A 13746-nucleotide genomic window follows, 5' to 3' on the forward strand; every position below is an offset into this window, starting at 1 on the left:
ACTCAAAGAAACCTCCCTCCCATTGGGAGAGGCAGGTTTGCAATCCCTCACTTTGCTTTCAGATTCTTGACTGGAGTATCCACATCTACTTTTCACTCTAAGGACACTGAGTATTCATTTGGATGGATAGGATGTTATCCAGTTTCAAAGGCTTACCAAGAAGAGAAGAAAAAGAACCAAAGGACTGGGTATTGGGAAGGTCCTTTGAGAGCAGTTAGTTTAGGTGTGGCCAATTTCAGAATAGCTGTGACCAGCTTTCCTACCTACTTCAGACATTACTAACAGATCTCAGCAAACTTATCTACTGACTCCAGTCAAAGCCTCAGAATCCTTTAAAATCTCTTTTCTAAGTACCTACTCCTGATCAACTGGAGTTGACTTATGTTTCATATTCTTATTTTACAAACAGGAAATAGAAGAATGGAAAATGAAAGGAATTTTTCCTAAGTCACACAGAAAATTAATTGCAGATCTGATAAATACAATTACAGGAGCAAAGGGTTAGCATGTATAATACAACCCAACCTCTGCCATTATTCACTCATTCTGGTGAACCACACTATAATAACTACAGCATTATTATATTAATTGTTTGGATAAGAACAATAATAGCACTGCCATCAACTTTTATTAAGCACCAGGTTGTGTGCCAGTTGTTTTTAGTGTCATATTTTCATTTTCCTCTAAGTCTCAAATTAAGCAAAACATGAGAGCATTTTACTGCCATATGACAGATGAAGATAATTTATTGGGTTTGGGTAATTTGTTCAAGGTCATGTCATTAATGATTAGTGGAGAAGGAATTTGAATGAAGGATGCATGGGTTTCCTTGGGTTTCTTCTCATGCTTCTATTTACTTTTGATTATATTCAGTATTATCCATAATAAATACTTTTTAAAAATGACTCCTAACTTTTTGGACTGAATAACCAGATAACTGCAATAAATTAAGCTTGGAGTCAATTGCATTTGATGGGCTTTTGGGAATGGGATTTTTTTGATGGGAGAGGCAGAAACACTAATCAGACAAGAGAGAGTCAAGGGAAAGAGGTCTGACTTAGGAATCACCACCTCATGAATGGTGCTAAAAGCCTTGCGAGTGGACAGGAGCCCTGGGGCCCTCCAACATGCATAATCAAGAGATGAACAAAATCAGCAAAGGAGACCTAGAGGGTAGGCAGTGAGGTAGGCAAAGAACCAAATAAAGAGGTTTCCAAGGAGAATGTGGGCAACAAGGTCAAGTGCTGCTGATAGATCAAGGAAAAAGAATCTGTGACGTTCAATTTTGGATTTGGTAATGTGGGAGCTATAAATAACCTTGATGAGAAATGATTCACTATGGATGAAACCTGGTTGGAGTGGGTTCCAGAAAGCATGAAACAGAGAAAGTGAGAAGAGCATAGAAAAATAAGAAATAACACAAAATAACATAATAACAGAAATAATTTTGGCTTAAAAGAACCTTACTGTATCAGCAAAAACATGGGAATTGGTCGAAGAAGGCTAGTGAAGTACAAGCATAAAAATGCCCACGCACTGTGTTTTCATTCTGAACTTTGTTTTTATGTTTTAAGACAATTGTACACTCTAGTCTGCCTGAGCCTGGTCACATATAATTTGGCCTTGAAGTAGGAATGACATTCAGACACTGATCTTGACCTCATGCAGATCTTTTCACCCAGAATAGAATGTGGGAGTTCTTGGTGAGTGCAAACTGCAGGAGGCCATGGGAATAAAGAGCCTTTGATCAGCACTGTCCCTTTCCCACCACAGACTGGCAAAAGCATTTTCCATGAGCAAGAGTCCACAGACTGACTGTCAAAGCATTTATGCTAGAGCCCCCAGTCATGCCCTCTCTTCCCAGAGAGGGGAAATGCATGTCAGCTCATTTATCCTCTTTAGCCCTTCACTTAGCCTGAGTCGTATATATACTAGTTTTTACCAAGATCAAAATCCCATTAAGGTCACTAGGAGATTTGCCTGGATAAAGGCGGCTAAATAAATCCCCAAATCTCTCATGAGTCGTGTTGGGTGGGGGGAAATCCCAGAAACTGTTTTCCACCAAAGCATGTGAGGGCATTTCCAATGTTCTACCAAGCATTATACTGATTACACTGTTCAGAGGTTTATAAACTAAAGTGAAGATTAAGCAAATCACTGTCTTGACTGACAGTGAGAGCATATATTTTTAGAAAGCTTAGGACCTTTGATTGGGATATCTCTGTAACCACATACACAAAAACACTAGGCACAGTGATGGATACCTTCTGATGCAGGAAGTTCTGTCTTCAACACCTACTTACACACCTCTGATTTAAATATCTTCTTCATTTTTATAAGATAAAAATATGGCAAAATAAGTGAGTGAATGAATTAGCATTTTTGGTGTTTTTTTTTTTTTAAACAGACCATGACATATTTTTATCTAAATCAGGAGTTAGCAAACGGTTTCTCTAAAGAGTCAGGCAGTAAATATTTTTGGCTTTTTAGTCCATATGGTCTCAGCTCTGCCATTTGCACAAGAAGTTGAAAACAGAAAATCTGGACAGGGATGTATTTCAATAAAATATTATTTATAAAAACAAGTGGTAGGTATCTGACAAGGTACTTGCATCCAGAATATATAAAGAACTTACTTCTCAACAATAAAAAGACAAATAACCTAATTTAAATACAGGCAAAAGATATGAGCAGACATTTCCCCAGTGAAGATATGCAAGGAGCTGGCATGTACATGAGAAGATGTTCAGTGTAGTTAGTTATTAGGGAAATGCAAATCACTTCATTCCCACTACGATAGCTAAACTAAAAAAGACAGAAATAGCAAGCATTCATAAGTATGAGGAAAAACTGGAAGCCACATACAATACTGGTGGGATTGTAAAAAGCTGCTGCTGCTTTGGAAAACAGCTTGTCAGTTCTTCAAAATATCAAATCTAGAATTACCTTATGACCCAACAATTCTATCCCAATTCTTACCCAGGAGAAATTGTAACATGTATCTGAACAAAAATGTGTACATAAATGTTCATATCAACATTGGTAATAATAGTTGAAAAGTGAGAACAACCCAGAAGTATCCATTAACTGATAAATGGATAAATGTTATACATACACACAATGGGATATCATTTGGCAGTTTAAAATGCCAAGGTATTGATCCTTGCTACAACATGAACCTTGAAAACATCAAGTTCAGTGGAAGAAGTGAATCACAAAAGGCCTTATGTTGTATGATTCTATTTATCTGCAATGTCCAGAGTAAGTGAATCCATAGAGACAGAAAGGAGATTAATAGGTTTCTTGGGGCTGAGTAGGGAATGGGATATAAAGAATGAGGAGGGTGTGTGGGTATGGGGGTTTTCTGGGAGAATATAAAATTATTCTAAAGCTAGACTGTGGTGACAGTTGTACAACCTAAAAAATACCAAAACCCAATCAACTGTAGACTTGAAATGGTGAACTTTATAGTAAATTAAATATACCTCAATAAAACTCTTAAAAAAAAGGTAGCATCCTAAATTTCGTTCTGTGGATTACAGTTTGTCAATCTCTGTTCTGAGAAGTAGGTACAAGAAAGTGCGACTTTCAAAATTTTACTATGAAACATTTAAAGACACTATAATGATATCCCCTATGCAAGTTTTCACAGGGAACAGCACATGACAAAAAGCACTGGCTAATGAGTGTGGTCGGTGTAACATATATCATTCTTAACAACAGCAGTGATAATTTACCAGCTAACCATTACTGAGCACTCAGCTATAAGTATTCACCAAGCACTTTCTTTATATAAATTATTTTTCTCAAAAGGAACTAGAGGGGTCCCCCCAAAGCTAGGCTGAATCTGGGTGCAAGAAATAGCCCATTATTGGTTAATTCTTTTCCTTTTCTATGATGATGAAACAAATCTCTATACTTAAAAACTAGGCTGCTAGAAATCCAACCAAAGCACCAATCAACCTCATTTTACAAATGTGAACATTCAATCCCAGAGCAAGAAGGGGGAAATGGCCCTGTGCTCACTGCTAAATCCTTGGCTTACACTGGCTTTAATGTCCAAATCCCACCATGACCTTGGAAAGCAGAGGCCTGCCAAAACAGAACTCAAAAACTGGGTATAAGGACCCATAACTCCAAAATTCTGCTGCTGATTTTGGGGTGGAGAATGTGTTGGGGCTTTTGGTAAGGTTTATAAAAGGACAGTGGCTCATGGGAGTGAGTGTCCTGGAGAGTGAGCACAGATTCAGTTTCTCCAAACTCTGGGCTATTTTTATTCCTGGAGCGATGATCCTCAGTGTGCCTGTCACTGTCTACTGTGGTATGCAGAGCAGCTGTTCTATGTGGCCAACTCTAACTCAGATTCTCTTGCAGACTTGAAATAAAGCATAGTTAGTAGCTACATCACTAATCCATTTCTCTGAAGTTTGTTATTGTCATTCCTACCAGCTTAGAGCCCCCTTTGCCCCTGCAGTGCATTTGTAAGTCAACTTTAAAAAAATTAATGCCGAATGTATAAAAAGCCCCATCTCATAGCTGACATTTAGACCACAACTTGCCTTGGGTTCCTCACTTCTCCCTGGGGCATCTGCCCATCAGTCATGCTTTTAGATTTTAGTAAATACCACCCAAACCTGAGAGACTCATTTGTGTCTCAGAGAAACCATTGAGACACAACATGTGTGAGGAATCTCACTCAAGATTCCTGAGGAAGTTTGTTCCCTCTGCTGGAACGTTCTTCCCACAGATCTTTGCATAATGGCTGTATCTCATCATTCCAATCTCTGATCAGGTCACCTCCTCAGGGAGGCCTTCTCTGAGTCCCCATCCTCCCCCAGTCTGGAGAAGCACTGCCTCTGCCACACAGAAGCATGAACACGATAAAAAAAAAAAAGAAGTATGAACACCAGCATTCTTCCCTGCCGTTGGTACTCCCAACCACACTTCATTTTTCATAGAGCATCAACCATGACCGGAAATTCCCTTTCCTCCTCCTCCCTCCCGCCCTTCTTCCTTTCTTCCTCCCATTCCTGCAACACTTGTCTGCTGTCTGTACCTCCCCCACAAGGGGAGGCTCTCCTCCATCGGCAGCAATTTGGTCAGAATGATTCTTCACTGGGCTGCTGCCACCTCAGCCTCAGGGCAGGAGAGCCAACAGTGCCCACTCACCGCATCAAACATCATCCCCCAGCTCACTCCACAATGCCTCTGGGGTGCTTGTGCTCAGCTGTATCCCCAGCAACAGGAAAATGGTAGGTGCTAGATACATACATACATACATATACACTCATTGAATTATTTAATAAAAAAAAATGAAGATAAGAAATAAGGTCTTTTTGCAAATAAGCCTACAAGGGAAAATGCTGAATTTGAAAGCACTGAGAGTTGAAGTTTTCCTGTCAGTGTAACCCAGCATTTCTCCACCTCACCTTTGCTGACATTTTGGACCAGATGATCCTGTGCTGTTGTGGGCTGTCCCGTGTGATGTCAGATGTTCTGGAGTATCCCTGACCTCTACCCACTGGATGCCAGCAGGACCCCTCCTAACCAGTCACGACAATCAAAAATATTTCCCGATGTTGTCAAATGTCTCCTGGGGGCCAAAACTGTCCCTGGTTAAGGACAACTAGTGTGATCAATAAATATTAACTTCTGCTATAATAAAACATTCCCTTTGCTCACCTACAAACTAGAATTTTATCCATGGAGACTTGACACATAATTAATTTCTAAATACTAGTTAACTCATATATACCACATATATGAAATCCCACCAAAGAAATGTTGATGAGCTGAATATTTGCCTATAACATTTTGGCACCATTATTTATGCAACTGTAAGGAAAGCTGTATATTAAACAGTATACTCAGTTTAAATAACATGTACCTGACAATAGCTAATGGTCAATGATGTTCAGCAACCTCTTTCTTAATCAACTGGTTAAAATGAGATCTTTTGTCCTAAGATCAAGCATCCCCCTTCATTACAAGGCCCAGAATTATACAAATGAGACCATTTAACCTACATTTTCCAATTTTCTCCATGAATGGATCTAACATGCTGTGTTCCTTGCAAAGGAATAGACTGAGAGATCAGAGTCTCCCAAAATTTACAAGAAATCCTTAAATTTTATACTTAAGACAGGTGATTTTAGGTATGCAAATCATTCATCTCTCTATAAACCTGTTAAAATCTTCATTTCTGTAGCCAATGCCTTTCTTTCTGGTGCCGAACAGATTAGCTACCCTAGGCATCAGGTCAGATGCTTGGACCTCGAAAAAAATATCTGCTAATGCAGAGACAACTACTGTGCTAACAACAGTTGCTATCAAAATGGGACACTTAACAGTTTTTCTACTCCTTAAAATATCCATATTGGTCTGCATCACTTCACTATGGTGTAGATTGGAATTTCAGCTGCTGAGTGCCTCTCTCGGAGTTTTGGTCAAGCTCTGCGTTCCTACTGTTTGGTCAGTAAACTTTGCAAGCATGTGTGCCTATGTGTTTAGTCACTCAGTTGTGATCGACCCTTTGCAATCCCATGAACTGTAGCCTGCCAGGCTCTTCTGTCCATAGAATTTTTCAGGAAAGAACACTGGAGTGGGTAGTATAGAGAACAGGTAAAAATGAACCCCACTTTTCTCAAGTCACTTAGTCAATATTCTTGAAGTATTTACCATATCAATTCTTACCTCGGCACCGGGAATAAAAATATAATTAGGATGGCCCTTGCCTCTGGAGAGAAATTATTTAGGAAATAAAATTAGAATACCTTAGAAGAGTTTTAGATTTTGATATGTTAAAGTTCACATTTTAAAGCAAATAATTCAGAATTTATTCTCTATTACTTTCAAAATTCAGAAATATGAGCTTATCGGAAATTGAGATTAAGTATTTTATATTTGTCAGAGGGAGAGTCTAGAAGCACAGGGAAGTCAGAAAACACTCCAAGGAGGGGAAGAAGTTCCCTGCCTCCTTGTACCTTCCAATTTTTCTCAGTTCCTCCCATCTATGTATTTATTTTCTTCTCCTGGTTCTCTCCACCCCAGCATGATGGAAACAGTACCTTTGCCTCTTGGTTTATTGGGCCTGGTCTCTTCATTGAGAGTGTAGTATAGAATTAACACCATGATCTAGGTAACTTAAAGAACTCAAGTCATAACAACTAAGGGCAAAAGGGCTTTCTGTAAGTTCAATCCAATGTATAGAACCCTTACTGAGTGTCTACTATACTCCAGGGACTACACTGGGTTATGCTGTGAAGGACAAGATGAAAAGTAGAAAGTCTTTGACCTCTAGGAGTTTCTAAATGACTGTTTTCAATTCACTTATCCTGTGCAGACACGGCTTTAAAAATAGCTGCTATTTTAAAGGTCTCGGGTAGTGGTGGTGGGGGGGGGGGCGGGGGGGGAGGAGGATAGGGAGTAAGGGGAGAGACTGTCAATCACAGAGTCTGGTTATTATTCATTTCTATCTAGAGGGCTGGCAAAAGAAAGAGGTTGGGAATTATTTATTGAATAAATGAATGAATACAGAAGTACACTGCCAACTTGAAGATAAAAATAGGCCGCCTCAAATCCTGGTAAATTTTACTTCTTGATATTGATATTTTTTTAATTTATTTCCTCATTTTATCCCCAAATCAACCCAGAGTAAGGTGAGGGAGATAGTAATCCCAACCCTATTTTAGATAGAACTTCAGGGACCCAAGACCACACATTTAGCAAGTTATAGAGTGAGTGACAAAACTATGTGGCCCTTAGAATCCCAGGTTTGCATTTCCAATAACACCAGAAAAATGGATTAGGGGCCTGACACACACAGCAGGTTCTAGCACTCTAGAGAGACTTGGTGGGCCAGAGAGAAAGTCCTACCACTCCTTCCTGTGCAGTGGGAAAGCAATTAAGAAAATTTAGCATGCTAGTGGCAGCTGGAGAGTTGGCAAGTTCCTCAAGAAAAGGACTGTAAGCAATGTCATAGGCCAAGAAGATGGATGGGGCCCATTTATGCACTGAGGCTGACGTATAAATGGAACCCGGCCCAGTTTGACTGCCCTTTCTTCAAAGATGTCATTGACAGATGAGTATCTAAATGTTTTTGTTTGAAAAAGAAAACAAAAAAAGAGAGAAAGAAGAGAATAACACACACATACATAAAACGAAAACAAGAAACTCTTTCTGTCGCAAACAGACACATGTAGGCAATGAACATGAGAACACCAGATCAGATCTGGGAGCACTGCAGGCTTTGCAAAGTAGTCCTTGATAATAAACTGCAAAGTTGCACACCTTTCTTTTCAGATAAATTTCAATTCAGCACAAGGATTTCATTGAAATCCCAAATTACTGCCAGTTGGCTGTATCCCATGTGCTGTTGGAGGCACACTGGTTGGGGGACAAGCCTGCTCACATATTCTTCTTCATCTGCCAAAACAAGGTTTCTTCCCCAATTAAAATGGGCTTTTTAATTTTAAAGCAGTAAACAATGTCTACTTAATTTGTAGAGAATACACAGAAGAAAGTTGCCGAACCTAATCATCCAGTGACATGACGGATGAGTCAGAGCCAATGAAATGTGGGGAAGTGCTGAGGAGGCCTCTCTGCTTTTGGAGACATAAAGGTTCTTTTGAGGTCACTGCCTTCATGATGCTGCATCCATGTCAGCCTTCAAGATCAAATATGAGCAATTCTGTTTTATCTAATGTCTACTCAACCTACTTTAAAAAAGAAGATTAATAATCACCAGATTTAAAAGGTAATGACTAATTACAGTTCCCTGGAAAACCTTGTTTTTTGTCTTTCTCTGTAATTGCCTCCTGAAAATGGGCACCAATGGACACACGTTGAGTTGTAGTGACCAGGAGGATGGCTCTTCTACCCACTCAGGGTGGGCCAACCATGTCTCATGACTGGCCTGTGGTCTCTGGCCAACTATATAACTCAACAGTAGACAAGCACACCATTTGGAAAAGTCTCGATCTTCTCCAGACTAGATACACAGTGCCCAGGCTGAGTCCACGTTTCGTCCATACTCAGTCAAATAGACATTTATGAAATCTAAGTCATTTGGAAACATTTGAACATGGTTTGTAAACTTGGACAGATGTGGCTGGGATGGGCACAGTGATCCTAGAGCCAAAAGAGAGCATCCTTCATGATGACTTTATGAGAAATTCAAGGAAAAGGTTTTAGAAAGAAATTTCAAACAGACAATTTGGTTCAGACCATGTCGTTATCAGGTGGCGCATGTGGCGTCAACTCCAGAGAGATAACATGCCTCCAGAACTAGCTGGCTGGGTCAGGCTGGAGGTGAGTAAGGCTGACCTTCAAACAAAAATAAATATTGCTGAGCTAAATGATCCTGCCTCCTACTTTCCTCAAGGAACATGAGACACCAAGAACAAAATGTGAAGACAGCCCTGAATTTTCACAGTCTTTATCTCCTGGCTGATTAGTTATAGGTCTGCCTAGTTGAAAATGAACTACCAGTCAGATATGTATGACTGTCTTCCTTGCCATATCCAATAGCCCAGGAATAACCAGGGCAATGGTCTCCAAATGTTTCAGTCCTGCTAATATTTAATACAGTTATGAGGTATAGGCTATGTCAGAAAATAAAGCCAAAGGACAACCACTTCAAACATGTCTGATCCATTTCAATTCCATCCCACAGTGTGTGGAGTCACAGAAGTAGATATTCAAAATCATTCTATGGTACAACTTACCAAAAGCCAATTATCAGGATGATACTTAGACAGTCTCACTCATTCATTAACCAAAGGCTCCAACAATTATTTATCAGAAACAAACAATGTGCCAGACACACTCTTAGGCTCCATTTTCTCAGCATCTGTTTCCAAAGGAGGGTTTATGACAGTTTCTGGCCCTATAGGCAAAATATCACCAATTGAAAGCCTCCAGTCAGTCAAAAAAATCTACTGACACTCTTAAGAGTGAGAGAGATGGGAAAAGCCAGATACAGGGTTTCTTTGACAATTCAAAACTCAATCATGAAACGGCTTTTCCCCTGGTCCCAAACCCAGCACCTGCAGATACATCTAACTCTAATCCCCCCAGGGGGATTAGGGTGATGAAAATCTCAGGTTCTCCAGAGAAGGGCACATTTCAGCTTGTATTTGCCAAAAACAAACCCACATTTTCCTTGCATGGACCCTGTTATCCCAACGACATAGAAATGGGAGATCTGAAGCTTACTTTAAATTGACATGGCACCTACTGTCAAGAAATGATCTTCTGCACATACCAAAAATTTCCTACTGGCTCAGAGTCTATGGATAAAAGTCCTGGGAAATGGTTCTGCTTTCACATCAAATTCAACCAGCTGTCAGAACCTTGGGTTGGAGGAGATGATGCCAAGCTAAAGAGTTTTTAGGTTTTAATGTTTGTTTGTTTGTTTGTTTAACCTTTCAAAGCCAACTTTCTGAGACATGGAAGTAGCTGATGAATGATGAATGGACATCATGCTCATTTTATATTCATTGATTGAAACACATCATTTACCTGCCACCACAGGAGATTTCCGTTCATCCAGGAGCTGGATGGAGGTACTTGCTGTCACCACATTGCTTTTGTTGACTGTTCCTATAAGAAAAAAGAAAGATTAGTCACCAAATCTGCACCAGCTCTCACTTCCCAGAACTCAGAGTGGATCTGCCCTGTTAGGCCTAAAGTGTGGGGTAGGCAGTCCTCTTAGCTTAAGAAATCAATGCACCAAGTTATGACACCCCCACTGGGGAACATCTAGCTACTTCACATCAAAATTATTAATCACCACAGAGGGACCATATTTTTAAAAATTTGTGGTTACTAATATCAGTGTTTACTGTCAGTTATCATATTTACATTGCCTTTCTAAACATAGCCACAGAGAGCTGCTTGAGATAAAGTACTGAAACTATTTTACAGTGAGCTGAGAACTTTAGCTGTGATTTGTTGGTTAAAACTTTACTGAGATATAAAATTTTAATTTCAAGCCAAGTTTTTCTGAGCAAAACTATTCTAAATAGGGATAGAGCTGGAATTAAATCCTTGCCCCATACTCTTATTAATGTGGTAACAATATGGTATTAGTATAAAGAGATTTTTAATTACTAGTGATGGTTCTAACACTCATGCATTAAAAGACACTGAACACAAATTCCTAATGCCCATAGTTAATAACTGTTACTCCAGTGGCTGCCTTATAAAAGGTTCAGTGAATGTGAGTTGAATGCAATCCAATTGAATTTAGAAGCAGGGAGAAGGCAGATCTGAATTTAAGTACACTTATGACCAAAACAATTAAGAATTTTCTGGCCTGAGTTTAAGCCGTAATAAAAACCAGCTTCTTTCCCAGTGTGTATAGGTATTCAACACACAGGAGAAAAACCCAAGAAAGCTCCACCAGAATACTTGTGTGTGGTGATTTTTAACATTTTCTCCAAATCTAAAGGGGCCACAAAATCTCCTAAGATATTATGTCATCCATAACTTTATCATGAATAAGGTAAATTCCTTTTTATTATGTGATTTCATTCAAAGTTCAGTGAAAACCCCACTTGCCAAAAACCAATTAGACAACAGCCTTAATTAATCAGAATTCTTTTCCAGACATAATTCTTTGTAGGAAAAATGGTGAATAACAACAAAGCAAACTGAACTGAGGAGCCATTACACACAAACATGCACACACACACACACACACACACACACACGCAACACTTCTGGGAGACGTTCTCATTACCCACAACTCCTCCTCCCTGTCCAGGTTTGGGAAAATCCCCTTCTGGATAATTTAATGGCTCCAGTCCAGACCTAGAAAGCTAAGTTTTATTTTTTTACTTCAGAAGACTACAAAAAAGAAAGTATCATGGAAGTGTATGATAAAAGAAGACATTATTACTGATAGGTTTGCAGAATTAGAAAGTCCACTGTTTCTTAGCTGATATTTTCAGCAATAAAATGTGATACAGACAAACATAAAGAAATTCTTAGTACCTGGAAATTTATATTTGAGAACACATACATGTGCATGGGTGCGAGTTAACACAGGCCTGTCAGCAAAGGAGTATAGATAGACTCCAAGAAACTTGCTTCTTAAAGGAATCTAACTGATAATCTCCTCTAAAATCCCACCTAGGGAGGGAATTTCTACAATAACATTTGGTCTTTTTTTGAATATCTTCATTAATGAGGGACCCTATTCCTAATAAGTTCATTCAACTAATTATTAGACAACTCTTTATCAACATGTCTTCCAAAATTTTTGAAAGCTTTATTTTTAAAGATGTTTCATTTAGAGAAATAAGCAAGTGCCAAAACTCAGGAAGGAGCTCTGACACTAAACCATTAGAGAGTCCCCACTAGGGGTGACTTGGGAATGCTTGTAAGAGATTAATACAGAAGCCTCTAATATAAAACATAAGCAGATACTGAACTGTCCAGAGCAATCCAAGTTTCTAGTACTATGTCTTATTCATCTCTGAAGCTTTTACAATGCACAATACAGAGCCTTACACAGAATGAGCACTAAAAATATCAGACACATGAAATAGAGATGGTAGGATGGCATTACCAACTCATGGACATGAGTTTGAGCAAGCTCTGAGAGATGGCGAAGGACAGGGAAGCTTTGTGTGCTGCAGTCCATGGGGTTGCAGAGTCGGACACAACTGAACGACTGAACAACGAGACAAGAAAAAGCCAAGGGAGACTGAAAAGCCCTTCCAGTTTCTCTTGCTTCTAAAACTGGTTGAAATAAGGTAATGTTCAGTTCTCCTTTGGAGGGAGGAGACCTTAGCATTTTTTTATAATATCGTAAAACCTAAAGACTAGAAGGATCATTGGCTACATGCCTCTCATTGGTCACTGCAGCTCCCTGTCAGGAGAGCAAAAAGCTACGCAAAATCTTAGTCATTACTTTTGTGTGTTGATTTAAATCAGCTCTGATGAGGAATTGTGGGCCTCCAGAGTGATGTGACTTGCTGAAGGTTCTGGCAAAAGATGTTATGGCTGTGTGAATTTTCTCTAAGTAGGACCATGACCACATTTTAGATTTAAAAAAAAAAAAATCTACTGAGAAGTTTGTACGCAAATTCTATATGGTACAAAATAACAGTCCTGCTTCCTGGTATGTGTTTTGCAGAGTCTGGTCAAGTAAAAATTTCCTTGCACTTGGGGTAACAACACTTACGGAGCTGGTCACTGGTTCAGGAGAGACAAATATTCAGCACTGGCTCTCCTGGCTGCCTTTGGCTCCCTTTAGCCTCCAGGATGCTCCCTCATCCTCTGCATGCAATGCTCAGGCCAGCAGGACCGAAGGGACAAAGCCAGCCTCCAACAAGGGCACCCACCTGTGCTGAATGGGATCGAATAGACGAAGCTCCCTGGGATCTGCTCGGCAGCTCTTCGGTACCAGAGAGGGAAATGGTCTGCATTAAAGATGTTCTCCTTGTCTCCTGCTTTCAGGAAGTCCCTTGAAATAGAACGGAATAAGAGCATGGTGTCACTGAACGAGGAAAAGCCAGACACAAGTACATCCCAGCAACTTCTGCTGGGTAAAACCAGTGTTGCTTTTAGAACGCTGACCTGATTTTTCTCTCTACAGAGAGGACCTGTGTAGCATGCACCCCAGCTTACTCAGAAATATCTTGTATAACCCTGCAGTCAGACTCCCAGTGGGTGAAATGATTTTTCCTAGTATACTTAGTGAACAAACAGTCTTAGCATCTGAAGCAAGCAAATAAA

General features: G+C 39.7%; 1 protein-coding gene across 4 annotated transcripts in view; it reads right to left on the minus strand.

Annotated features, from left to right (window-relative positions):
* CACNA2D3 (calcium voltage-gated channel auxiliary subunit alpha2delta 3) overlaps positions 1–13746 on the minus strand; it is an 846876-nt gene that overhangs the window by 138705 nt on the left and 694425 nt on the right. For all 4 annotated transcript variants that reach the window (XR_006337469.1, XM_043885641.1, XM_043885642.1 and 1 more), the window contains 2 exons: positions 13353–13474; positions 10522–10602 (listed from right to left, as the gene is read on the minus strand). Coding sequence is in view for 3 of the 4 variants with exons in the window: in XM_043885641.1 (XP_043741576.1) it covers positions 10522–10602; positions 13353–13474 (203 nt within the window). In the remaining variant the exon portion in view is untranslated. The remainder of the gene's footprint in view (positions 1–10521; positions 10603–13352; positions 13475–13746) is intronic.

Source organism: Cervus elaphus, chromosome 24 (assembly GCF_910594005.1).
Source record: "Cervus elaphus chromosome 24, mCerEla1.1, whole genome shotgun sequence".
NCBI lineage: Eukaryota > Metazoa > Chordata > Mammalia > Artiodactyla > Cervidae > Cervus > Cervus elaphus.